General features: G+C 35.9%; 2 protein-coding genes and 1 pseudogene across 4 annotated transcripts; all 3 read left to right on the forward strand.

Annotated features, from left to right (window-relative positions):
* Positions 1-5,344: 5,344 nt before the first annotated feature.
* LOC137739457 (protein ACTIVITY OF BC1 COMPLEX KINASE 7, chloroplastic) lies at positions 5,345-11,231 on the forward strand. The gene is made up of 18 exons (XM_068479029.2): positions 5,345-5,864; positions 6,434-7,013; positions 7,155-7,298; positions 7,431-7,556; positions 7,768-7,855; positions 7,993-8,086; positions 8,199-8,292; positions 8,389-8,443; positions 8,580-8,671; positions 8,859-9,029; positions 9,247-9,303; positions 9,418-9,501; positions 9,815-9,899; positions 10,011-10,072; positions 10,196-10,270; positions 10,426-10,530; positions 10,647-10,788; positions 10,875-11,231. Exons 2-18 carry the CDS (start codon positions 6,450-6,452, stop codon positions 10,946-10,948), a joined length of 2,112 nt encoding a protein of 703 aa, XP_068335130.2. The 5' UTR covers positions 5,345-5,864; positions 6,434-6,449; the 3' UTR covers positions 10,949-11,231.
* Positions 11,232-14,203: 2,972 nt separating this feature from the next.
* Positions 14,204-15,374, forward strand: LOC148694158 (protein ACTIVITY OF BC1 COMPLEX KINASE 7, chloroplastic-like; annotated as a pseudogene). Its single transcript, XR_015966976.1, has 4 exons — positions 14,204-14,417; positions 14,582-14,686; positions 14,803-14,944; positions 15,031-15,374. The product of XR_015966976.1 is annotated as a protein ACTIVITY OF BC1 COMPLEX KINASE 7, chloroplastic-like (transcript).
* Positions 15,375-18,899: 3,525 nt separating this feature from the next.
* On the forward strand, positions 18,900-23,718 carry LOC137739812 (acetyl-CoA acetyltransferase 2). Of its 2 annotated transcripts, none has more exons than XM_068479528.2 (14): positions 18,900-19,023; positions 20,251-20,319; positions 20,505-20,603; positions 20,716-20,889; positions 21,000-21,105; positions 21,191-21,329; positions 21,421-21,564; positions 21,952-22,037; positions 22,245-22,344; positions 22,471-22,581; positions 22,670-22,711; positions 22,894-22,980; positions 23,168-23,279; positions 23,379-23,718. In XM_068479528.2, exons 2-13 carry the CDS (start codon positions 20,271-20,273, stop codon positions 23,255-23,257), a joined length of 1,227 nt encoding a protein of 408 aa, XP_068335629.2. In that variant the 5' UTR covers positions 18,900-19,023; positions 20,251-20,270; the 3' UTR covers positions 23,258-23,279; positions 23,379-23,718. The 2 variants fall into 2 exon arrangements, with proteins under 2 accessions (XP_068335629.2, XP_088556599.1); XM_088700473.1 differs by having other exon boundaries at positions 23,168-23,253.
* Positions 23,719-24,040: the final 322 nt, after the last annotated feature.

The raw sequence follows: 24,040 nt of genomic DNA on the forward strand, positions 1-24,040 counted from the left end.
TTATATAAATTCACTTTATGAAAACCTACTTAAGACGTAAAGTATGACACATTACTTTTTATTTTTAAAAGGATCACCTGATGTTAAAGTTGAGTCTACTTTTTTAGGTACCAAAAAGACTTACACAAACATTTTAATTTTTTTTCAAGCATCGTCGTATAAGTCACTACCGTCATGAATCGAATCCAAAACAAAGTGAGTTCTTATTGCGTTTTCTTACTCATTCCACATGATAGTTTCATATTTGCCTTATCGAGATTATCTGATAAATTGGTGCTGAAATTGTAAATTCATTGCATCTTGCAACAACGAAACATGAGAACATGCAAATGGTATGAGTGATAAAATACTCATCGAAATCTCAAACCCAATTTTTGTTTTTGTGTCATGGTTTAAACGTGTTTTGACAAGTTTCATGCACGGTCAGAGGATGGCAAAGGGTAACGACACACGGAAAAAAAGAAGAAAAAAAAACATAATCGATTCAGGATATACTTTTTGGTGTGGTTTTGGTTTAGTTTATTCATAAAAAGGTTTTTATCGCAAATAGTTCTTAAAATTGACTTTCATCATCAAGATGATTTCTGAAATTGAAAATCAATCGATGTAATTCTTGAAAATAGGTGTCAATCAATGTAGTCCCTGGAAATAGGTGTCGCAAATCAATATGGTCATTCTATCACAATTTTGTTAAAATTTCGTTAAATGCTAATATGGCATATCAATAGGTCCCATAAGTCATTTTTCTCGCAAATGGTCCTTGAAATTAACTTGCGACATCAAAATGATCTCTGAAATTGACATGCAATATCAAAATGGTCTCTGAAATTGAAAATCGATGAAGGTAGTCTTGCAAGTAAGTGTCCCAAATCAATGTAGTCCTTCGCACAATTATGTCAAAAATTCTATTATATACTGATGTGACACATAAATGGATCATAAAGTCTAATTAAATTTAAAAAATTACAAATAAGTTTAATAATTTAATAGTTAATAAAAAGTTGTGAACTCAAAAATCTAGTCATGCAATCATCTCTGATCTCAGTCCACATTCATCTACCTTATTCGCTATTTATTCTCTAAAAAAAATCTTAGTACATCCATCTTTACACACTTCGACACCCTTCACTGAATTAAACCTAGATTGAGATCACCTTTGGTGATGGCTTGGCTGATTCGCAACAACTTCTGAGACGTCATCGTTAACATTTAGGCAATCAACATCCTCATAACCTTAATCTTGGAGAGCTTGTTCAATGCTTGCCTGGTAGTATGGTGACTCAAAGAACGGCGGGATCTGCCTTGAGATAATGATGTTATAACCGAGGTGCATCCATTGTTGGTTGAAAACTATTTCCAAACCCCCTCTTAGGCATTGGTTAAGCTTTGTGCATTTGAGAATTTATGGAAGAGATTTCTCTTCGGAGTAAGTCCTACTATAAAAATAAAAAATAAAAATAAATATTGTGCAAAAACATATTTAGACAACTTTTTAAATTAATTATTAAACCCACATCAGCACATAGCAATTTTTTTTTACAGAATTGTGATGGAGTGATCATATTGATTTGCGACACCTATTTTCAAGGACTACATTCATCGATTTTCAATTCTATGGATTATCTTGATAGTGGATCAATTTCAGGAACTATCTTGATGATGTGGGTCAATTTCAAGGACCATTTTGATGGTATGAGTCAATTTCAAGGAACATCATTTATGTGTCATATCAGCACTTAATGAAAATTTTTAACATAATTGTGACTAAATGACGACATTGATTTGCGACACCTATTTTCAGGTATTACATTGATTGATTTTCAATTTTCAAGGACCATCTTGATGATGAAGGTAAATTTCAAAAACTATTTGTGATAAAAATAGTATCAAAACCAATTAATAACGGTTTAAGCAGTATAGTTTGGTTCGATTGGGTTTAATAGTAGAGAAATCAAATCACTATTAGATTGCTGCTCTAGCTAAAGTAGAAAGTCATAATTTAGAGTTTCGTTTTTCATTCCGCGTCAAGTCAAAGAAACCCGGTGCCGGGATGGGTAGCTTTGTCTGCCTAAGTTTTTTGAGAAGAAATGCTAAAAAAAAAACCCCAGCACCTGCTGAGAAGTTTTTATGTAAGGAGATTGGTAATTTTATGTAAGAATATTCTAAGTTTCTTGGTAATTTCCAAATAACTTCACCAAAATTACCAAGACCATAAGAAAAAAAAAAAAGCAAGATCAACAAGCACAGCCACGTGATAAACCCTTCGGATCCACCGCAGCACCATTTTCAATTCGAAAGTTCAAAGCATTCAACAAAACAGAAAACATAAAAGCCAAATGACTTTTGAGTACAGTTAACATTGCACCAATTCCAATCCAATCTCATTTCCCACGTGAAAGAGCATTTAGCACTAACACCATTTTTAATTCAAATTTAAAGCATTTAAAAAGGAGAAATGCTGCCACTTAGTATTCGTTCTTGCTTGTAAGTGAAAAGTTATAAATTATTAAAAACGAATTTGAATTATATTATTATTAGTTCATTATGAGGTTAAACCCATCTTATTTCTTCTTAGTGTAGATAATATCGTTTGTTCAAGAAAAGAAAAATGTTAAGGAGACTGTCTCAAAGTGGAATCTCTATAGATTCTCTGTCACCTTACAATTTAATATTACTTTTCGTGTCAACATTATAAATCATTGTGCAAAAAAACATAAGGTGGGGGTCATACCTTACAGTTTAATATTACTTTTAGGGAAAACTTGCAATGTTGTTTTCACAAAGATTATGAATAAAGAGTTGTAGTTTGTAGTTTATTTTTTCAATGTCATTTTGGTCTTTTTCTTTTTCTTGAGCTTTAAAATTGGGACCATTTGATATTAAAATCCTGAATTCACCACTTGTTGTGGGGGTCATACCACATCGAATTTCAACGACCCGAACCATCTATTTTTCAAGTTACACCTTATAGATCATCCTTGCAAAATATTAGCCAAATTCAAAATATTTGAGGCATCTAATTGAGTTTAATGAAATTGACGAACATTATGTTCTAAGAAACATTAAATTTCATCGTGACAATTAAATGGGAAAATATTTTCAGATTGAATTGAACTGAATTTTTGTAAGGATGATCAATGAGTCAAAACTTACAAAATAAAAAATCCGAATTGTTGAAGTTTGATGTGAAGTGTGTCCCACAACTAATCTTTATATAAATAAATAAATAAATAAATAAATAAATATATATATATATATATATATATATATAATGAAGATCGCTTTCTTTAAAGGGCCTATCGTTGTTTATATGTTAATTGTCACTAAATAAAACAAAATTATGTAACCAAAGGGAAATAAAAACAAATTTGGCTCAAATCAAATAAAACTCGAGACTGGAAGTTGTGGCAAGTTAGGTGGGTAATTAGGTTAAGAAATAATATATAGAAGTGATGATTGGTCTAAATACAAAATCACAGCTCACAATTCACAAATGAGAGAGTCCAAAACCAGCAAATGGGGGGTTGTCTACCTATCCCCACCACTACCCAGCACCCCAATTTTTCAAAGTCGTGTTCCGTTTGGATCTCCACAACTTCAAAACAAACATCTCAGTGTTCCAATTTCTTTCCTTATTGTGAAATGATTTGTAGCTAAAGTCGTTAAAAGCATTTGTTAATTATAGCATTCAAGATTATGTTAAAAGCATTTGTTAATTATAGCATTCAAGATTATGTGATCGAAATGCTTCATTGAACTCAAAACCTTATTGACAAAATGAAAACTAAATGTCACGATCATTGACAACCTATCCCCTAATTGAAAATTAATTGTATTTATTCAAGAAATAATGTTGTACGTTTTGTTACTTAGAAAGAATGCAGTGATTAGCATATATTTCGCGAAGCTAAATTTTTTTCATAAAACATTGCCAGGTTTTGCTCATTTTTTTTTTCAGCAATTAGGTAAAATAAACATATTTTGACAATTTGTTACAAAAATAATCAGTACTTATGATGTCGCTATTATCATCATTGTATGGATATTATGTCGTCAATATATCATTGATGTGACATCCCACATCGTCCAGGGGATTGATCCTTAAATGTATATTCTCATCTCTACCTAGCACGAGGCCTTTTGGGAGCTCACTGGCTTCGGGTTCCGTGGGAATTCCGAAGTTAAGCGAGAAGGGGGCTAGAGCAATCCCATGATGGGTGACCCACTGGGAAGTTGCTCGTGAGTTCCCAAAAACAAAACCGTGAGGGAATGGTAAGCCTAAAGCGGACAATATCGGGCCTGAGAAGTGGTCCCACCCGGGCCAGGATGTGACATTTGGTATCAGAGCCTAACCCTGGCCGCGTGTGTGCCGACGAGGACGTCGGGCCCCTAAGGGGGGTGGATTGTGACATCCCACATCGCCCAGGGGTGTGATCCTTAAATGTATATTCTCATCTCTACCTAGCACGAGACATTTTGGGAGCTCACTGGCTTCGGGTTCCGTAGGAACTTCGAAGTTAAGCGAGAAAGGAGCTAGAGCAATCCCCTGATGGGTGACCCACTGGGAAGTTGCTCGTGAGTTCCCAAAAACAAAACCGTGAGGGAATGGTAAGCCCAAAGCGGACAATATCGTGCTACGGTGGTGGAGCGGGTCGGGGAAGTGGTCCCACCCGGGTCGGGATGTGACAATTTGGTATCAGAGCCTAACCCTGGCCGCGTGTGTGCCGACGAGGACGTCGGGCCCCTAAGGGGGGTGGATTGTGACATCCCACATCGCCCATGGGGTGATCCTTAAATGTATATTCTCATCCTTACCTAGCACGAGACCTTTTGGGAGCTTACTGGCTTGAGGTTCCGTAGGAACTTCGAAGTTAAGTGAGAAAGGGGCTAGAGAAATCCCTTGATAGGTGACCCACTGGGAAGTTACTCGTGAGTTCCCAAAAACAAAACCGTGAGGGAATGGTAAGCCCAAAACGGACAATATCGTGCTACGGTGGTGGAGCGGGCCCGGAAAGTGATCCGTCCCGGGCCGGGATGTGACAATCGATATATAATTAATATGTTTGCGTTAAATAGTATGATTGGATATGCTCCTATATGATACAAAGTTTAATCTTTGGCAAAACAAAAAATCGAAGGGGTGTGCTATCCACACACCTCATTTTACTTCTCACACACCCCTTGATAATTTAAGTCTGTTGATCTTCTTCAATTCATTCGATCCGACGATCGAAAATTAAAAAGGTGTGTAAGAAGTAAAATAAGGTGTGGATATTACATCCCAAAATTGAAATGACCGCATAAACATTACTCCTATCCATTGGGACTAGGTTTCACATCATGCAAAGAAAAATCCTCACTCCTCAGATAAACTTGTGTCGGATATTTTTTTCTGTATTTTTCTCTCTTTGGAGTGAGAGAGCAGAGCCAATCAGAAAATACCAGAGAGGGAAACTGCCACGCCATAGGAGAAGCCAAATGTTAGGAAGTCCAACACGCACCAACCAACTGAATGGCGCCAGTTGAAGGGACGAAGATCCTTATTTTCCCAGGTTTTGTCGTTAACCTCAATTCTCTCAAATGTCCCAGAACAAAAAACCAAGCACTGTGACTTAAACGCAGAGAATTGGGAACTCTGACACGCCTCGTCACTTGGACTACGCCCACGTTCTTTGTTCTTCCTTATACCTCCCAATTTCTCCCTTCCATTTCATTTTTCTAATAAATTACTGTGCTTGTTGACTGGTTTTTCTCTCCTGTCAAAACCCCATCAAGTTTTTGCTTCGCAGCTGCAATTTCTGTGCTCAAGGTTCAACGGTTCTTAAGGGATTTGGAGTTCTGATTCTGGTTTTACTGCTTACCCAGTAAGTACTTTTTGATGCTTTTATCTGGGTTCTCTTTGGTTTGTCAGGAAAGTAATTGGTAATTAGAAAGTTCTGTGCTTTTTGTTGTTTTGGTCGAGGAGTTGACTTCAATGTATTTCTTGTGAAGCTTGAAGAACAAAGGAAATGCAAAGTATAAAGATTTCAAATGTTTTTTTTTCTTTTCTTTTTTAAGTTCTTTCTTGCACTTTCTGACAGTGATGAGTTGATTTAATTGGTTAGAACGTGAAGAGTTTTATATGAGACTCACTTGTCCTTGTTTTCAAAGCTATTTCAGTTTTGATTGAATTCAACTATATATCTGATGAGGTTTATTCAGTTCTCTTGCTTTAGTTACAGAGTTTACAACTATTAGCATTATCATGATCTAAGGATCTTCAGATCCAAATTTTTCTCTTGATGATCATATATGTTCGTGTTTTTCGGGTTCGGTATTCTTTTGTGCTTTAAGGAAGATCTGTATGTTGTTTTGCTTCATTGCCAAATTGGGATCTGTGCACTTTACAAATTCACAATATTGTTCATGTTTCTATTTTCATTGTGTTCTGCAGGTATCTGCATTCATAGATGGCTGCAGTACTGGCGACAAACAGATGCTATTGGCACAATGTGGAGCTGATAAATCAAGGGAAAACAGCAGATGGTCTTGGTTTCTCAAGCTCAGTTTCAGTTCATGAATCCCTTAAGTCCGGGAGACCGACAAGTAATCTACCCCGTACTGATCAGTCTCTTAAGTTTCATGTGCAAATGCGACAGGCTGATTCATCCTCAAGATTGGGAATCAATGGACGAGCTGTGAAAATGGTACCAGCTAGTGAGGTATCCCCATCCAAAAATAAGGCTGAGGTAGTGAATGGCACAAAGCAGGTTGTTAATGGAGCAAGTCTGGTTAGAAGAAATGCTAGTCCGGGCTTGGTTAAGACACAAAAACCCCGACCAACTAAAGAACTTCCCCCGATGGAGGAGCTAAAGGTTTTGCCTTCGGATGAGGGCTTCAGTTGGGCCAATGAAAATTACAATTCTTGGCAAAGGAGTGCAGATGTATGGTCATTTGTTCTGTCATTACGGGTGCGTGTCCTGTTGGACAATGCAAAATGGGCATATGTAGGAGGATTCACAGAAGATAAGCAGGTTGGTTTTGGGACTCTTCTGTAGCTACTCTTTTTCCCTGCAACTTATCTCATTCCAGGCCAAGTCTCCCTTCAGTTTGTTGGTTTTGTGGACTAGTTTCTTTTGTTCCGTTTTAAGTTTTGTACAAACTCTCTCATTCAGAAAAACAGAAGGCGAAAGACTGCCTCATGGCTCCGGGAGCGTGTACTGCAGCTTGGCCCAACTTTTATCAAACTTGGACAATTATCTTCGACAAGATCAGATCTGTTTCCGCGTGAGTTTGTGGACGAGCTTGCCAAGTTACAGGTACGTAATATAGGCATTATCTTCTTCAACACTTATTATGTTAGTTTATAAGCAGGCTCTCAGCATTTGCGTAATAATGTTCGTGATAATTTTGCTGATTTTTCCTTATGTGATTGTTATGTAATTATACAGGATAGGGTGCCGGCCTTCTCACCAGCAAAAGCAAGAGCCTTTATTGAGACTGAACTGGGAGCTCCCATCAACATATTGTTCAAGGAGTTTGAGGACCGGCCAATTGCCGCTGCTAGCCTTGGTCAGGTGCTTAGTTCTTGACTAGTTTCATTAGACGATGTTGGGCTGCAATGTTTGAATTCTTAGAACATCAAACAACACAGAATTTGAGTTTAATTATATTAATGTCAAAAGAACATATTCATGTTCTCCTCCACATAATACCTATATGAAATTTTTATTCGAGATGATTGCGCGCACTTTTCCTTGTTTGGATATTGATGAGTTGTGTCTTTAGGTCCACCGTGCTATCTTGCATAACGGAGAGAAAGTTGTTGTGAAAGTTCAAAGACCCGGTCTCAAGAAGCTTTTTGACATTGATTTAAGTAAGTACATACGTTGGATATAAAGCTAGGCTGACAAGCCTGACATGCATCTCATACTTCTTAGATGATGTTTGATATCACTACTTTGAACTTAGTAGTTTTAGTTATATCTCTAACCTATTTCTTCTTACTGCCAGAAAATTTGAAGCTAATTGCCGAGTATTTCCAGAAAAGTGAAACCCTTGGTGGTCCAACAAGAGACTGGATTGGTATTTATGAAGAATGTGCCACGTATGCAATACGCATTTCTTAGTTGCTGTGTTAACCATTTATTGAAATTTCATATCTACATATAATCCGAGTTCTGATGCTTCGAATTATATCTGGTCTTCATGGATTGCAGGATTTTGTATCAAGAAATTGATTATATAAATGAAGGGAAGAATGCTGACAGGTTTCGCAGGGACTTTCGTAATATAAAGTGGGTTCGAGTACCTGTATGTTTCTTGCCACAGAGCTACAACAATTAAAACTGCAGTCTTTGTACTGTCTTTCTGAGTTATATCTTGACGATGTTTCTTTCCCTTTTGTAGAATGTCTTTTGGGATTATACCGCCATGAAGGTGTTGACATTGGAGTATGTACCAGGTTTCACTCTATACTAATGTTTTCGTTTTGTCCAGATCTTGTGCTTTTCATAAAAATCACTCGGTAGATTAATGTGGTCCGGCGTCAATTTTCTTTTGTTGGTAATCCTTGATGAGAAGTCTTTCTTCTGTTTCAGGCATTAAGATAAATCGGCTAGATATGCTAGATTCACAGGGTTTTAATCGTGCTCGAATTTCATCACGTGCTATTGAAGCATACCTGATCCAGGTCAGGAAATGCGTTCTTCTGTCAACCAGCTGACATGACTACTCTTCTTGACATGAATGCGATGACTATTTTGTACTGAATGGATGCATCTATTCCTTGACTGTGTCTGTTTTGTTTTGATTACCATAATTCACAGTTAACTATCTTAGCTAAGTGCTTGATTAGCTGGACTTTGCTATTCATGCAGATACTCAGAACCGGTTTCTTCCATGCTGATCCTCATCCAGGAAATCTTGCCATTGACGTGGATGAAACGCTGATCTATTATGATTTTGGTATGATGGGAGATATTAAATCTTTCACCCGGGAGAGACTGCTTGAACTTTTCTATTCTGTATATGAGAAAGATGCAAAAAAGGTGTGCTTTCGATGCCATAATATGAAGGAAACCGATTAAAATATAAACACTAATCATCTATTATTTTTGTAGAAAGTGTATTAAGTATTCATTTTTACTTTGCTTATTAAGCATTAGGATGGCCCCGAATCATGCATTTGAATTCATTAGGAACACAAAATATATCGTCATGTCTGGCCTTGCTGCAAAGGTTTAATCTCACAAAAGCCACTCACAGGTTATGCGATGCCTCATTGATCTTGGAGCACTTCAGCCTACCGGAGATTTGTCGTCTGTATGCACCATCTCAGTACTCATTATACATTTTAAAGGGAGAAGTCACTTGAGAGAGTGATTTTCAGAAGCATTTAGTGCTCTCTGTCTTACTCTTTCTTCCCCCAATGTCTAGGTACGGAGATCCGTTCAATACTTTTTGGACAATTTGTTAAGCCAAACACCTGATCAGTCGCAGACGTTTTCTGCAATTGGGGAGGTATGCACATACTGTTTTTTACTTGTTAACTTGTCTCATTTGTGTACACGATTGCATGCTATTAGAGAAGATGCCCAGTTGCACCATGGCTAACCAAGCTACTGGTTTTAAAAAGGGCTAGAAAGGGGGAAAACAGTGGAAACGGGTTCTTCTACCGGACAATGAGATTGACTGCAATTCAGTTACAAAACGATGTCCTGGTGATGGTTACATGTGTCACTGCGCTGATGAAGATGTCGAGTCATTTTATCTTTTCGTTCTAAATATTCTGTTTTTAATCTAAAGTTGGTGACGGGGCTTTTCTTAATCACAGGATTTATTTGCAATAGCACAAGATCAGCCATTCCGATTTCCATCCACGTTTACTTTTGTCTTAAGGGCATTCTCAACCCTGGAAGGTACAACGTTAAAACTTTTAAATCTTGATTCTATATTCTCCCGAGTTAAAATGAATTTTGTTTTCGGTCCAAAGACATTATCTGACAAGCATAAGTTAATATGTGTTTCAGGTATAGGCTATATTCTCGATAAAGATTTTTCCTTCGTGAAGATTGCTGCACCTTATGCTCAGGTTAACAACTATAAGTTACTATTTTGTGCGTGACAATTTCGTGTGTTCCTTAGCAATGGTTTGGAAGTGTGTTCCTTAGCAATGGTTTGGAAGTACATCGCTGATATTATACGCTATATGCAGGAGCTTTTAGATTTAAGACAGAAGCAGCGTACGGGGACACAGCTTGTAAACGATATAAGGAAACAAGCCGATGATGTACTGCAGCCTAACTCTCTTTCCTTGCTTTAGTTCCTTGTTCTGGTTTCTGTTAAGTAAATAAGATTGCTTGCTTTGATTTCTAGTTCAGAAAATAGTAAAACCAAAATGTTTATCAGTATTGGCACTAAGCGTTCTTGTGTATGTAACTTTAGGCTAGAAGCTATACCATGTCGATGCCATACAGAGTTCAGCGAATAGAGGAGTTTGTGAAAGAGCTCGAATCAGGGGATCTGAAACTCCGAGTCCGGGTACTTGAGGTATTCAATCTGAACCATAAGTACCCTTCTTTAGCGGTCCAAACTAACCATCCTGTTATGTATACAAAGGCAACTACACAAGTTCAATTAACATGAGTAAAACTACATTTTGGCAGTCGGAAAGAGCTGCACGAAAAGCAACAATACTACAGATGGCGACGATGTATACAGTCTTGGGAGGTACCCTGGTGAACCTCGGGGTCACTTTGGGCAGTCAAGGCAGTCAAGCTTTCGCAAATGGATCATTCATCGGTGCAGGTAACTTGTTACTCAAGAAAACTTTGATATAAACACACCTTCCGGTCCATTTCGTTGCATTCATCAAAGCCTTTGACACTTTGCAGGAATCTTCTTCACGCTGTTAGCTAGGTCTATGCAGAGGGTGAAAAAACTTGATAAATTCGAGAAGATGATCTAATGTCTCAACCGAAAGTCTAGAAACTCGTCTTGCCATTGCAGTATAACGTCCATCTCGTCTCTCGTTCATCCCTCTAATTCTTCACCAGCTTCATATAGGCCCTTTTTCTTTTTTTTATTTTTTATTTATTTTTTTTATGCATGCACAAGAGTTGTGTGCCTTGTATACCATACACACAAACATGAAAATAATAGTGCCTCAGAAATTTGAGCCCTGTATATGTATAAGCAATTGGTGACTGTACAAAGAGGCGATAAATTTATTATAATTTTTTAATTTTTAATTTTTTAAATTTTAGAAATATTAAATACAAGAACTTCTTTGTAGGGATTGCCATGCAATGTGTCGACATTTAGTTGGCCATAGTGTGTCATCCGTTGAATGCAGTAGGAAAGTATCTTTAAGATGCTAGAACATCTTAAATATACTTGAGAAATAATCATGAAGATATTATTTAATTAATAATATTTTCGAATTATCTCGTGAATTTCTTGATTGGATCTGAGGGTAATATCTTGCTTAATTACGTTATCCTTCAATTAGGAAAGCTTCAAATATAGGATTTGGTTATTAATCCTACTTTAATACAACTTTTTTCCTGGCTGGCCATGGGCATGAGAGTTTGGAGAAGTTGTAGTCAGCAACTTAAGTCTTCTTGAAGGTTGAGTTGCGTATGGAAAGGATGTGGACCTCGTTAATTTAATGAGGCATTCTCATGTCTTGCAATAAAAATTCATACGTTAGCTCCGTGATTTTCTAAATTATTTTTGGCTTCACAATATTCTATAGCAGTTCAGATCAACAATTCAACGATTATAACATATAAGAACATCATTATGATACCGAGACATATTATTTTAATAATATGAGCGAAAAGAAGATTTTTTTATTTTTACTTTTAAAGAATTTTATAGACAATTCAAAATTTTCAAACACTCATTGCTTGTAAAAGCACAAGAGAGAAAATACACATACAAAAATATATGACGATAATTTTAAAATGTCAATATCAACTTTAACTACAATATTTTGAACTATTGGCTACGCTCCTTAAGTTAGAGAAATGTATAGCATACAAGCGTAATGTGTGGAGTGGACCAAGTGGCATTTTGATTTTTGGCTTAGAGCAGCCATACTTTCAACAACATAAATGTGAAATTAAAAAACAAAAAGGCAGCACATCAGTGCTGGCTGAAGTAAAAGTTGCATAAAAGGGGCAAACGACATTTGAATTATCGGAGTCAACAAGGGTTGCACAAACTATGCAATATAATTTGGTGGTCGGTGAACTTTTCCCCAATCCTTCATCATCCCCCAAATTTTGTAATGTTTAGCATTTCATATATGTGTGATGCTATCCATACGCATATTTTTACTTTTCACATATTTTTTTCAAATTTTAATAGTTAAAACAAATAAATTAAAGAAGATAAATTACAAAAAATTATCAAAAGTGTGTGGGATGTAAAAATAAACGCGTGAATAGCATTATCCTTTCCATCAAAATGCATGACAACAATGAATTATTAGCTACCCAAATTTCATTAATTTTGTCCTAAATGTGTGCGAACTATGCGCATTGTTTTAGCTCATTTTTTATAAATTCATTTTGTATCGAGTTTGAACTTTCTTTTTTTATCTGATTATAATTTAGAGAAAAAATATCGTTTGTGTTATATATATATGCAAGGATGATGATAGTAGTGAGATATGTACTCATTTGGCCGTTGGTGGTTGACTTGACCATCCAAATTCCAAAAGTATATATGGAAAGGTAGTGTTATTTACATACTTATTTTTACTTCTTATATTTCTCTCAATTTTCGGTTGCCAGATCGAATGAATTAAAAAAATATTGATAACAAAAAAGTAATAAGAATGTGTAAGAGATAAAAATAGATATGTGAATAACATTATCCATCTGCAAAGTCAGCAATCATGTTCATAATAAATCATTTCACAATTCAATATTTTGTCCCTTTTAATTATAACTAACTTGATTTCTGTTTTGTTCATAAATCATAGTCCAAATTCAATTACTTATTTCGGGGTGGACATCGTTGAACACTTGAACTCATCACTACCAAAATCAACTTCAACTCCATAATATTATTATTTCTAGTTTAGTCCAACTAAGTTAACAATGATTGCCACCAACTTCGCTTATTAATCATGCATTTTCGCTTTGCTTATTAAGCATTAGGATGGCTCGGAATCATGCATTTGAATTCATTAGGAACACCCAAAATATATCATCATGTTTTGCCTTGTTGCAATGTTTAATCTCACGAAAGCCACTCGCAGGTTATGCAACGCCTCATTGATCTTGGAGCACTTCAGCCTACCGGAGATTTGTCATCTGTATGCACCATCCCAGTACTCATTATATATTAGAAAGGGAAAAGTCACTTGATAGAGTGAAACATTTGGTGCTCTCTTTCTCTCTCTTTCTTCCCCATTCTCTAGGTACGGAGATCCGTTCAATACTTTTTGGACAATATGTTAAACCAGACACCAGATCAGTCGCAGACGTTTTCTGCAATTGGGGAGGTTTGCATATACTGTTCTGTACAGTTCTTGTTAACTTGTCTCATTTCTGTACACGATTGCGTGCAATTAAAGAAGATGCCCAGTAGCACCATGGCTAGCCAAGCCACTGGTTTTAACTCTTATAAAAAGGGCAAGAAAAAGGGGAAACCAGTAGAAACAGGTTGTACCAGACAATGAGAGTGACTGAAATTCAGTTACAAAACGATGTCCTGGCTACGTGTGTGACAGCCAGGGCCGGCCCTGAGTATTTAGGTCCCTGTGCAAAACTTAGATGGAGGCCCTTCATTTTTTTTTAATGTTATATTTTTTTAGTATTATTTTTTTTCAATTTTTTCATCTATAAAACTAAAATATTACAAGTTACTACAACAAAAATAAATTGTTTGATAGCAGAACAATATCACAAGGATTCGAACCCAGCACAACGGATATAAGGAAAAAGAGCTAAACCGCTAGCACTAGAACCACATATAACATTGTCTTTTGCATCTACTCTATTTTATATGCATCTATATACATGTAATGAAAATTTGGGGGCCCTGTTCGGTGGCACTTGTTGCACACCCTCAGAGCCGGCTCTGATCACAACGCTGATGAAGATGCCGAGTCATTTTATCTTTTCATTCTAAATATTTTGTTTTTTATCTAAAGTTGGTGATGGGGCTTAAGTTAATATGTGTTGCAGGTATAGGCTATATTATCGATAAAGATTTTTCCTTCGTGAAGATTGCTGCACCTTATGCTCAGGTTAACAACTATAAGTTACTATTTTGTGCGTGACAATTTCGTGTGTTCCTTAGCAATGGTTTGGAAGTACGTCGCTGATATTATACGCTATATGCGGGAGATTTTAGATTTAAGACAGAAGCAGCGCACGGGGACACAGCTTGTAAACGATATAAGGAAACAAGCCGATGATGTACTGCAGCCTAACTCTCTTTCCTTGCTTTAGTTCCTTGTTCTTGTTTCTGTTAAGCAAATAAATTTGCTTCGTTTGATTTTAGTTCAGGAAAATAGTAAAACCAAAATGTTTCTCAGTATTGGGCCTATTGGCACTAAGCGTTCTTATGCATGTAACTTTAGGCTAGAAGCTATACCATGTCGATGCCATACAGAGTTCAGCGAATAGAGGAGTTTGTGAAAGAGCTCGAATCAAGGGATCTGAAACTGCGAGTCCGGGTACTTGAGGTATGTAATCTTAACTTTAAGTACGCTTCTTTAGCTGTCCAAACTTCCCATCCCGTTATGTATACAAACACAACTGCACAAGTTCAATTAACATGAGTAAAACTACATTTTGGCAGTCGGAAAGAGCTGCACGAAAAGCAGCAATGCTATAGATGGCGACGATGTATACAGTCTTGGGAGGTACCCTGGTGAACCTCGGGGTCACTTTGAGCAGTCAAGGCAGTCAAGCTTTCGCAAATGGATCATTCATCGGTGCAGGTAACTTGTTACTCAAGAAAACTTTGATATAAACACACCTTCCGGTCCATTTCGTTGCGTTCATCAAAGCTTTTGACACTTTGCAGGAATCTTCTTCACGCTGTTAGCTAGGTCTATGCAGAGGGTGAAAAAACTTGATAAATTCGAGAAGATGATCTAATGTCTCAGCCGAAAATCTAGAAACCCGTCTTGCCATTGCAGTATAGCGTCCATCTCGTTTCTCGTTCATCCCTCTAATTCTTCACCAGCTTCATATCGGCCGGTTTTTATTTTTTATTTTTTTATGCATACACAAGAGTTGTATGCCTTGTATACCATACACACAAACATGAAAATAATAGTGCCTCAGAAATTTGAGCCCTGTATATGTATAAGCAATTGGTGACTGTACAAAGAGGCGATAAATTTATTATAAATTTTCAATTTTTTATTTTTAAAATTTTAGAAATATTAAATACAAGAACTTCTTTGTAGGGATTGTCATGCAATGTATCGACGTTTAGTTGGTTAAGGTGTGTCATCCGTTGGATGCAGTAGGTTTAAGATGTTAGAACATCTTAAATATACTTTAGAAATAATCATGAAGATATTATTTAATTAATAATATCTTCAAATTATCTCATGAAATTCTTGCTTAATTACGTTATTGGAAAGCTTCAAATATAGGATTTGGTTATTAATCCTATTTTTAATACAACTTTTTTCCCAGCCATGGGCATGAGAGTTTGGAGAAGTCATAGTCCACAACTTAAGTCTTCTTGAAGGTTGAATTGTGTATGGAACAGATGTGGGCCTCGTCAATTTAATGAGGCATTATTTTTTTATCAACAATTCAAAAATTTCACGATGCAACACTCATTGCCAGTATAAGCATAAGAGAAAAAATACACATGCAAAAATATATGACGATAATTTTTAAATATCAATATCAACTTCGACAACAATATTTTGAACTATTGGCAACACTCCATAAGTAATAAGTTAGAGAAATGTATAGCATACAAGCGTAATGTGTGGAGTGGACCAAGTGGCATTTTTATTTTTGGCTTAGAGCAGCCATATTTTCAACGACATAAATGTGAAAATTTAAAAAAAAATGAAAAGGCAGCACATCAGTGCTGGCTGAAGTAAAAGTTGCAGAAAAGGGACAAACGACATTTGAATTATTGGAGTCAACAAGGGTTTGCATAAACTATGCAATATAATTTAGTGGTTGGTGAACTTTTACCCAAACTTTCATCATCCCCCAAATTTTGTAATGTTTAGCATTTCATATTAGTGTGGTGCTATTTACATATATATTTTTACTTTTCACACATTTCTCTTAAATTTCGGTTGTTGAAACAAATAAATTAAAGAAGATGAATTGCAAAAAATTATCAAAAGTGTGTGAATAGCACTATCCTTTCTAACAAAATGCACTACAACGATGAACTATTAGCTACCCAAATTTCATTAATTTTGCCCTAAATGTGTGCTAATTATTATTTATGCAAGTAGCAGATTGTTTTAGCTTATTTTTTTTATATATATAATTCATTGTGTGTCGAGTTTAAATTTTCTTTTTTTTTATTTTATTATAATTTAAATAAAAAATATTGTTTGTTTATATATATATGCAAAGATGATGATAGTAGTCAGATATGTACTCATTTGGTGATCGGTGGTTGACTTGACCATTCAAATTCCAAGGTATGTTTGGAAGGGTATTACTATTTACATATTCATTTTTATTTCTTAATTTTCGGTTGTCGGATCGAATAATTGAAGAGGATCAATGATAAAAATGTAATAAGAATGTGTGAGAGATAAAAATAAATATATGAATAGCACTATCTATCTGCAAAGTCAGCAATCACGTTCATAATAAATCATTTCACAATTCAATATTTTGTCTCTTTTAATTGTAACTAACTTGATCTCTCTTTTGTTCATAAATCATAGTCCAAATTCAATTACTTATTTCGGGGTGGACATCGTTGAACACTTGAACTCATCACTACCAAAATCAACTTCAACTCCATAATACTATTATTTCTAGTTTAGTCCAACTAAGTTAACAATGATTACCACCTAACTTAGCTTATTAAATGATTATTTCATCACCACACTCAAGTTGGTAAAGGTTTAGCCGCTATATACATAATACATATAGATATAATGATACGGTATCATAGCCTCGCTTTCAGTCGACAACAAGCGAGGCTAGAACGGCTTATACACCTTGTCATAACATTGAAACGAGTAATTGGGATTTCATCGCATACTCCAAATTAATCAATGCATTTTTGCTTGATTTTGACCATCACACAAACATACTATTTTCTTGAACTTAGGTATTATATCTTTTTAAGAAATGATTTTCATATGCCTATTTTTTTTTTCTTCTGCACTCTCTTGTTTATCTTCATCACCCAATCCTCCTTTATCTTATTTTTATTTAAAATAAAAACAAAGAAACATAAATGTGCAAAGAATGAAAAAATGTGTGCGAAAATAGATTTTTATTCTTTAAACCAAAAAATGATGCAGGAGTTGTATCCATTAAAAAATATAATATTCTCCTTGAAGATTATGTAAAATTTAATCTATGCATCGTTTTTACTGGAAAAGGATCGGCGAAGATTTTTTTCCTAGGAATTCTAGGAATCTCATAATCGTGATTGTTCATCGTATATCGTACGGTCAATTTTCATTAGGTACTATTTATATTTAATTCTAAATTTAAAATTTTGAAATGATTTCTAACCACACGATATACGATGAACATTCACGATCATGAGATCCTTAGAATCCCTAGGAAAAGGATTCGGCAAGGATCAACTAATTAAAAATTAAAGCTTAGGTTAGTGAGCCATCTTTCTTACCAATTAATTAAAAATTAAAACCATCTGAATTTGAGGAAGTTGGTGGAAAGGGATAATTTCCTCTTAATCTACCAAATTAGGAAATTCGTGTCATTAAAATTTGATTTAACGGCTATAAATAGGGGCTCATTTTAAAAGTTATAATAATTTCAATCGTTGGATCAAATTTTAATAGCACGAATCCACTAATTTGATAGATTATAAGGAATGGATCATGAGAAGATCCCTTTCCGTAGTGGCAGCAAAATTTAGAGCTCTCCTTAGTTGACCATTTTGTATTTCCCCAACTCACAACAAACAAAATAATAGTAATAATAATATAGTAGGTCTCACATCTACGTTCTTTGTCAAACTTGGCTCCTCAAGCGCGCACACATCTAAATGGACCAAATCCCCCCATAAACAATTCATTAAAAAACATTACTTGTCAAGCTTCTCTTGTTTTTCGATACAAACAATATCAAGAGTGTAGAACTTAAGAATGCTATTAACCGCTAGAACTATAAATCATTTGTATTAAGCACACTCCCTTAATTATATAACCGATGGACTATGGGTCGGTTTAGTTTTTTCTTTTACTAAATGTGTTGTCAAGACTCAAGATCACCGTATAATAATATTAACATTTCTCCAACATGATAACATTATTAGTTTTTTACAATTCTTTATACAAAGATAACATTAGCAGTTTTTAGTTCTTATTACGCGCTGACGCGTGTGGCAATTGATATTTTTTTAAAATCCATTTAGTAATTTACTTAAAATATTTTCATAATTGTTTTAAAAATTCAAGAAATAAATCAGAGAGGCATTTTTGATAGCTACACATCAAGTAAAAGACAAAAAGGAAAACAAAATTAAAAAAACTAATAAAAAAAACTTGAAACTTTGAGTTTTAACTAAAAAGACAAAATGCGTTGTAAGTAAGTAGTATAAGGAGTGATTTTTTAAAGTAAAAATATCTTTAACGTTAAACGTGAATAGTACCAGGAGTATTTTGTTAAAAATGCCAATAAAAAAATTGATTGAAGGGCACCTTCATTCGTAGGGGCATTTTGGTAATTCCATGTCCAACCGTATGTGTTCGTGAGCTCTCTCTCCTACTATATAATAACGGCAGCCGTGCTTTTGCATTTGCAGCACACCAGCACCAATTCAGAGACTTGGAAGTCAGTCTTCTTCTTCCTCCCACCGACTTCCCGAACCCAGAAGGTAACAATTCGGTCTCTCTCTGGTTCTCGATTTTCTCTCTGATCTCAGCTCACCACTCACTCTATACATCCGTGCGATCGTTCTTAACGCTGCTTTGTTTTTCTTAGCATTTGCATCGTTGGATTGATTAGGATCTGTGATTTAGTCGATAGTTTTGAAGAACTGTGATGATATTTTGTGCATGCTTTGTTTGTTTGCTGATGATAGATCTAGCTCTGGTCGAAAAATCACTCACTTTCTGTTTGGTTCCAGAGGAAAAAAAAGAACTTGGCATTTGTTATAGTGTTGTGGAATTGAATTGGGTGGCTGGTTTTTTCTATGATTTTTCAGAATGTTTCATACTAACACTATGTTTGGAGTAGGGAAATAAACTTAGAATTTGAACAAAAGTGAGAATTTTTTAGTTGACATGCATGATCCATCAATTCCCTTGTTTGGATTCATAACATAAAAATTTAGAATTTCCGCGTGGAAAAAAAATGTGGAATTTGGGTCCTCAAATTGCCAAATTTCGTCATTTCTATTTCCGTTGTTTTGGAATTCTTTAATCTTAAATTTCCTCATCCAAACACAGTATGAGGGTTTTAAAAATCGCCAAAATTTCGCTCGATATATTGGAGTTTTGAGCCCTCGACGTGGAAGGGGTTGAAGCTTATATCTTCACGCCGAAGTCAGCAATTACCGGTATAATATCGGAAATGTCGTCAAAATCGTCAATGTTATTGACGAAAATTAGTTAGTTACCAAAAATTTAACCTTGACAATGACGAACTATGCTACAGTTGCAGTACCTTTTTTTAATCTATAGCCAAAACGAGTGTTTTGGTTAGTTGGATAATGGTACAGTGTAAATGAATTGTGTGTGTGTGTGTGTGTGTGTGTGTGTGTGTGTGTGTGTATTATTACCCTTGTTTCAATAGCCAAAACAAATTGCTTATTTTAAGTGGTACATGGAACATTTCTCTTTTACTTTCAGGAATTACCGTATGATTGTTGGGGAATTTATGAGAACAATAATGATTATATAAGTTTATGTAAAAAGAAAATAAGAAAATAACAAGCAAAGCCGTTTGTTTCTTTTCAGTTTTCCCTCTAAATTTTGAACATTTAATGGTTTATTTCAATCCTTCATTTTGTTATACGTGTAATTCAACATGGAAGTCTGTCATGTATTCTATTTCGTTGCTCTTTTTGATTCACTAACCGAGTACCTTGTAATTATTGCAGATTTCCATTTGCTTGTAACAATGGCTCCAGTTTCTGCAGAAGCATGTTCCGATTCAATCAACCCTAGAGGTTTTTGTTTACCCTGTTTTTTTCTTTCTAAATTCATAGGATTTTGTTAATTTTTTGGCGAAGGTGCTGCAGTAGAATCTATGGTGGTTGCAACAATTAATCACTGTATTTGAAAATTAGATTTATTTGGAACACTTGTTTTCTAAGTTTCAAATTTTTTTCCATGTTTATTGATCATAATGCAGATGTTTACATCGTTGGTGTTGCAAGAACACCAATGGGTGCATTTCTTGGGGCACTTTCATCTGTACCAGCCACCAAGCTTGGGTCTATAGCTATTGAGGGTGAGCAATATCTCCTACTTCCTTAAGCAGATAATGTTTCGCGTTTTTTATCATCTACTTTTTAATATTTAGCATCGTCTGATTTTTCATATTCTCTTCTGTCAACCTGCAGCTGCTCTTAAGAGGGCAAATGTTGATCCAGCACTTGTAGAAGAAGTTTTCTTCGGCAATGTTCTCAGTGCAAATTTGGGGCAGGCTCCTGCTAGACAAGCTGCATTAGGTGCAGGAATCCCTAATTCAGTGATCTGTACCACTGTTAACAAGGTCTGCGCATCAGGGTTGAAAGGTGCAGCACCTTCCGTTTTTCTACTTTGTTTTCTCTTTCAACAATGAATTTTCATTTTCGGTAGGAAAAATGATATTAGAATAACACAATTTTGATTTCGGTTATTGCAGCTACTATGCTCGCAGCACAAAGCATCCAGTTGGGCATCAATGATGTTGTTGTGGCTGGTGGCATGGAAAGCATGTCAAATGTGCCCAAGTATCTTGCTGAAGCAAGGTTAGTTACTTCCGATTCACGACTCTTTTAGACTTTAAAATGGAACTTCAACAGGCACTGATTGGATGCAAAAATAAAAATGCAGGAAAGGATCTCGACTTGGACATGATTCCCTTGTTGATGGAATGCTGAAGGATGGTCTGTGGGATGTCTATAATGATTATGGCATGGGAGTGTGCGCTGAATTATGTGCTGATCAGCATGCAGTTACAAGGGAGGAGCAGGTAAAATATAACCCCTATGGTGCATTCTAATATAATAGCGCATTCACCATCATACAAGATTATTCATATATTTATTTGTGACCAACTGCAGGATAACTTTGCTGTTCAGAGCTTCGAGCGTGGTATTGCTGCCCAAGGTTGTGACGCCTTTTCATGGGAAATTGTTCCGGTAGAAGTTTCAGGAGGAAGGGGAAGACCATCCACCATTGTTGATAAAGATGAAGGTCTAGGCAAGGTAATAATAAATCATGCTTGTATCAGTCAGACACCTTAGCAAATTTATGTTTTTCTTGCACAATTTAAAATCTCCATCTGTTCACCCTGCTAACATGAATGCCAGTTTTTTAGAGTAGATAGTTTCAGTGCTTCACGGTAGAGATATCACTTTTTTATCATTTGCAGTTTGTTTAGCCAGAATTCTAATTTTTATATAGAGGAAGAAGGGGTGGGGAAGTGCATACTCCAAAGTTTAATCTACGGCTTTATTTTTGCGTTAAATCCATCGTTGCTAAGTGATCGTAAAAAATATATCATATTATAGGAGTCTATGATATATCTGAATCACATTCTTTGAGTTCACCCATGTCAGATGTCCTTATTCTTTGCTTTGTTATGATGTCAGTTTGACGCTGCCAAATTGCGGAAGCTCAGACCAAGTTTTAAGGAGAGTGGAGGTTCTGTGACCGCCGGAAATGCTTCTAGCATCAGGTTATTAGTTTGTATATTTCTGTATTTGTTATTTAATCGCCAATATATAATAATTTAATGTTTACATTCGTTTACTTAAATGAGCACAAAAGTCATTTCCTAAGTTGTCATTGGTTTGATTTTTAATTGATGGAACCACCTTCATTTTGGTTTCACACGTCTTACAATGAAAGTGTTTCTGAAATTTGAAATTCCTTTTATCAACAGTGATGGTGCTGCAGCATTAGTTTTAGCAAGTGGGGAGAAGGTATTAAAGCTTGGGCTACAAGTGATCGCCAAGATCAGTGGATACGCTGATGCTGCTCAGGTACTGTAGAAGTTTTTGTATATCTGAACAAGATGGTAGAGCCCCTGCAGATCTTGGAAGTTGAAAGTGCGTTTTTGTTTTAATTACCTTTCATACCACTATGCTTACCTGAGATAAATTGCACAGGCACCAGAACTATTTACAACAGCTCCGGCTCTTGCAATTCCAAAAGCTATTTCAAATGCTGGCTTGGAAGCTTCTCAAATTGATTTCTATGAAATTAATGAAGCCTTTGCTGTAAGCTATCACAGTTTGTGGCAATCTTTTTAAATAGGGTAGCATCTCAAGGCTGCCAATATTAATTGGAGCGATTTTATGTGTGCAGGTTGTGGCTCTTGCAAATCAGAAACTTCTTGGACTTAACCCGGTGAGTTCTCTCTCTCTCTCTCTCTCTCTCTCTCTCTCTCTCTCTCTGATTGAATGCTTAGAATGAGTCGCATTTAACTTTTTGTTGATGAAGCAGTCTCAACTCCTTCCGTGAGGCTTTTACTAGCACAGGAATTCGCATTTGATCTTATTGCCTTAACTCATTTTCCGTTCTCATTTCAGGAAAAAGTTAATGTGCATGGTGGAGCTGTAGCATTGGGACACCCTCTTGGTTGCAGTGGAGCTCGTATCTTGGTCACTCTTTTAGGGGTACATTTCACTTCCTATTCTTTTAAAAGAAAAGAGAATATTTAAACTTTAAGAACGAACAGGCTCTGATTTACTTTTGCTACTCTCCCGCACCTCTCCTTTCCGTTCTAGCTTACCTGGAATTATTTACTATCAAACGCTATCTTTTTCTTTCAAATCCTTTATTCAGAGTGCAACGCTATTGTAGGTACTGAAGCAGAAGAACGGGAAATACGGTGCTGCTGGTATTTGCAATGGCGGCGGAGGTGCATCTGCGCTTGTTTTGGAGCTTTTGTAAGCTAGTTTCAAGTCACTAACTGGTAATTTTGGCGCGTTTCATATCATTTTAGCGAAACTTGATGGATATCTTCTAAATGTCAGTTAGCTTATCAGTTTACCTGACTCGTGTTTCTGTCCAGAATCGCTGAGGTCGAACCTTCTTCGTGTGAGAGATGAAACCGCCACTGGCAAAGTTCCCAGTTGTGCAATTTATTCTGCTTTTGTACTTGATTTGCTTCCCCAATAAATTACAAATGTATTTAGATTTTAGAAGAAGTATATTTCCAATACAGTTCGGTTTCACCATCTCTCTCTCTCTCTCTCTCTCTCTCTCTCTCTCTCTCTCTCTCTCTCTCTCATGCTGTACATGTTTTGGGTCGGATGCGTGGTACTGACTGAGCAATAATGTGATGCTAATGGCCTGTACTAAATTGTACAAGTAATTCATCGTTTATGATATGAGAGGATGATGAGTTTATACTTTATTGTCTAACAATGATGATCAATTTACGTGTTTTGTTACACGTGAATTGGTTATACAATTATACTACAGATAATTCCAAACTATAATATTATTGCATATAATAGTTACCTCCATTTCGTTGGAATAACTCTTTTAAGTTTACCTTGCATAAATACAAAAAAAATACACATTCGTAATGAGATTGATTCTTACTTTTGACGGACCATTGCTGTGACGTAGTTGATGAATGATCAGATCATGATGGTAGTCCTGTAAATATTCCGGTAGAATCTTTAAATTTTATTTTCACAACTGTTCAGACGTTCTATTGAGGGTAGA

The sequence above is a fragment of the Pyrus communis genome, chromosome 9 (assembly GCF_041283825.1).
Source record: "Pyrus communis isolate YQ-2024b chromosome 9, ASM4128382v1, whole genome shotgun sequence".
NCBI classification, from domain to species: domain Eukaryota; kingdom Viridiplantae; phylum Streptophyta; class Magnoliopsida; order Rosales; family Rosaceae; genus Pyrus; species Pyrus communis.

Excerpts from the sequence above, each read along its gene's own strand:
- LOC137739457 (XM_068479029.2), top strand. The coding sequence starts at position 6,450 with ATGGCTGCAGTACTGGCGACAAACAGATGCTATTGGCACAATGTGGAG. Across the intron at positions 7,557-7,767 it reads CCGCTGCTAGCCTTGGTCAG|GTCCACCGTGCTATCTTGCA; the intron begins GTGCTTAGTTCT and ends TTGTGTCTTTAG. Across the intron at positions 10,073-10,195 it reads TTGCTGCACCTTATGCTCAG|GAGCTTTTAGATTTAAGACA; the intron begins GTTAACAACTAT and ends CGCTATATGCAG.
- LOC137739812 (XM_088700473.1), top strand. The coding sequence starts at position 20,271 with ATGGCTCCAGTTTCTGCAGAAGCATGTTCCGATTCAATCAACCCTAGA. Across the intron at positions 21,565-21,951 it reads AAGATGAAGGTCTAGGCAAG|TTTGACGCTGCCAAATTGCG; the intron begins GTAATAATAAAT and ends TTATGATGTCAG. Across the intron at positions 22,981-23,167 it reads TCTTGGTCACTCTTTTAGGG|GTACTGAAGCAGAAGAACGG; the intron begins GTACATTTCACT and ends ACGCTATTGTAG.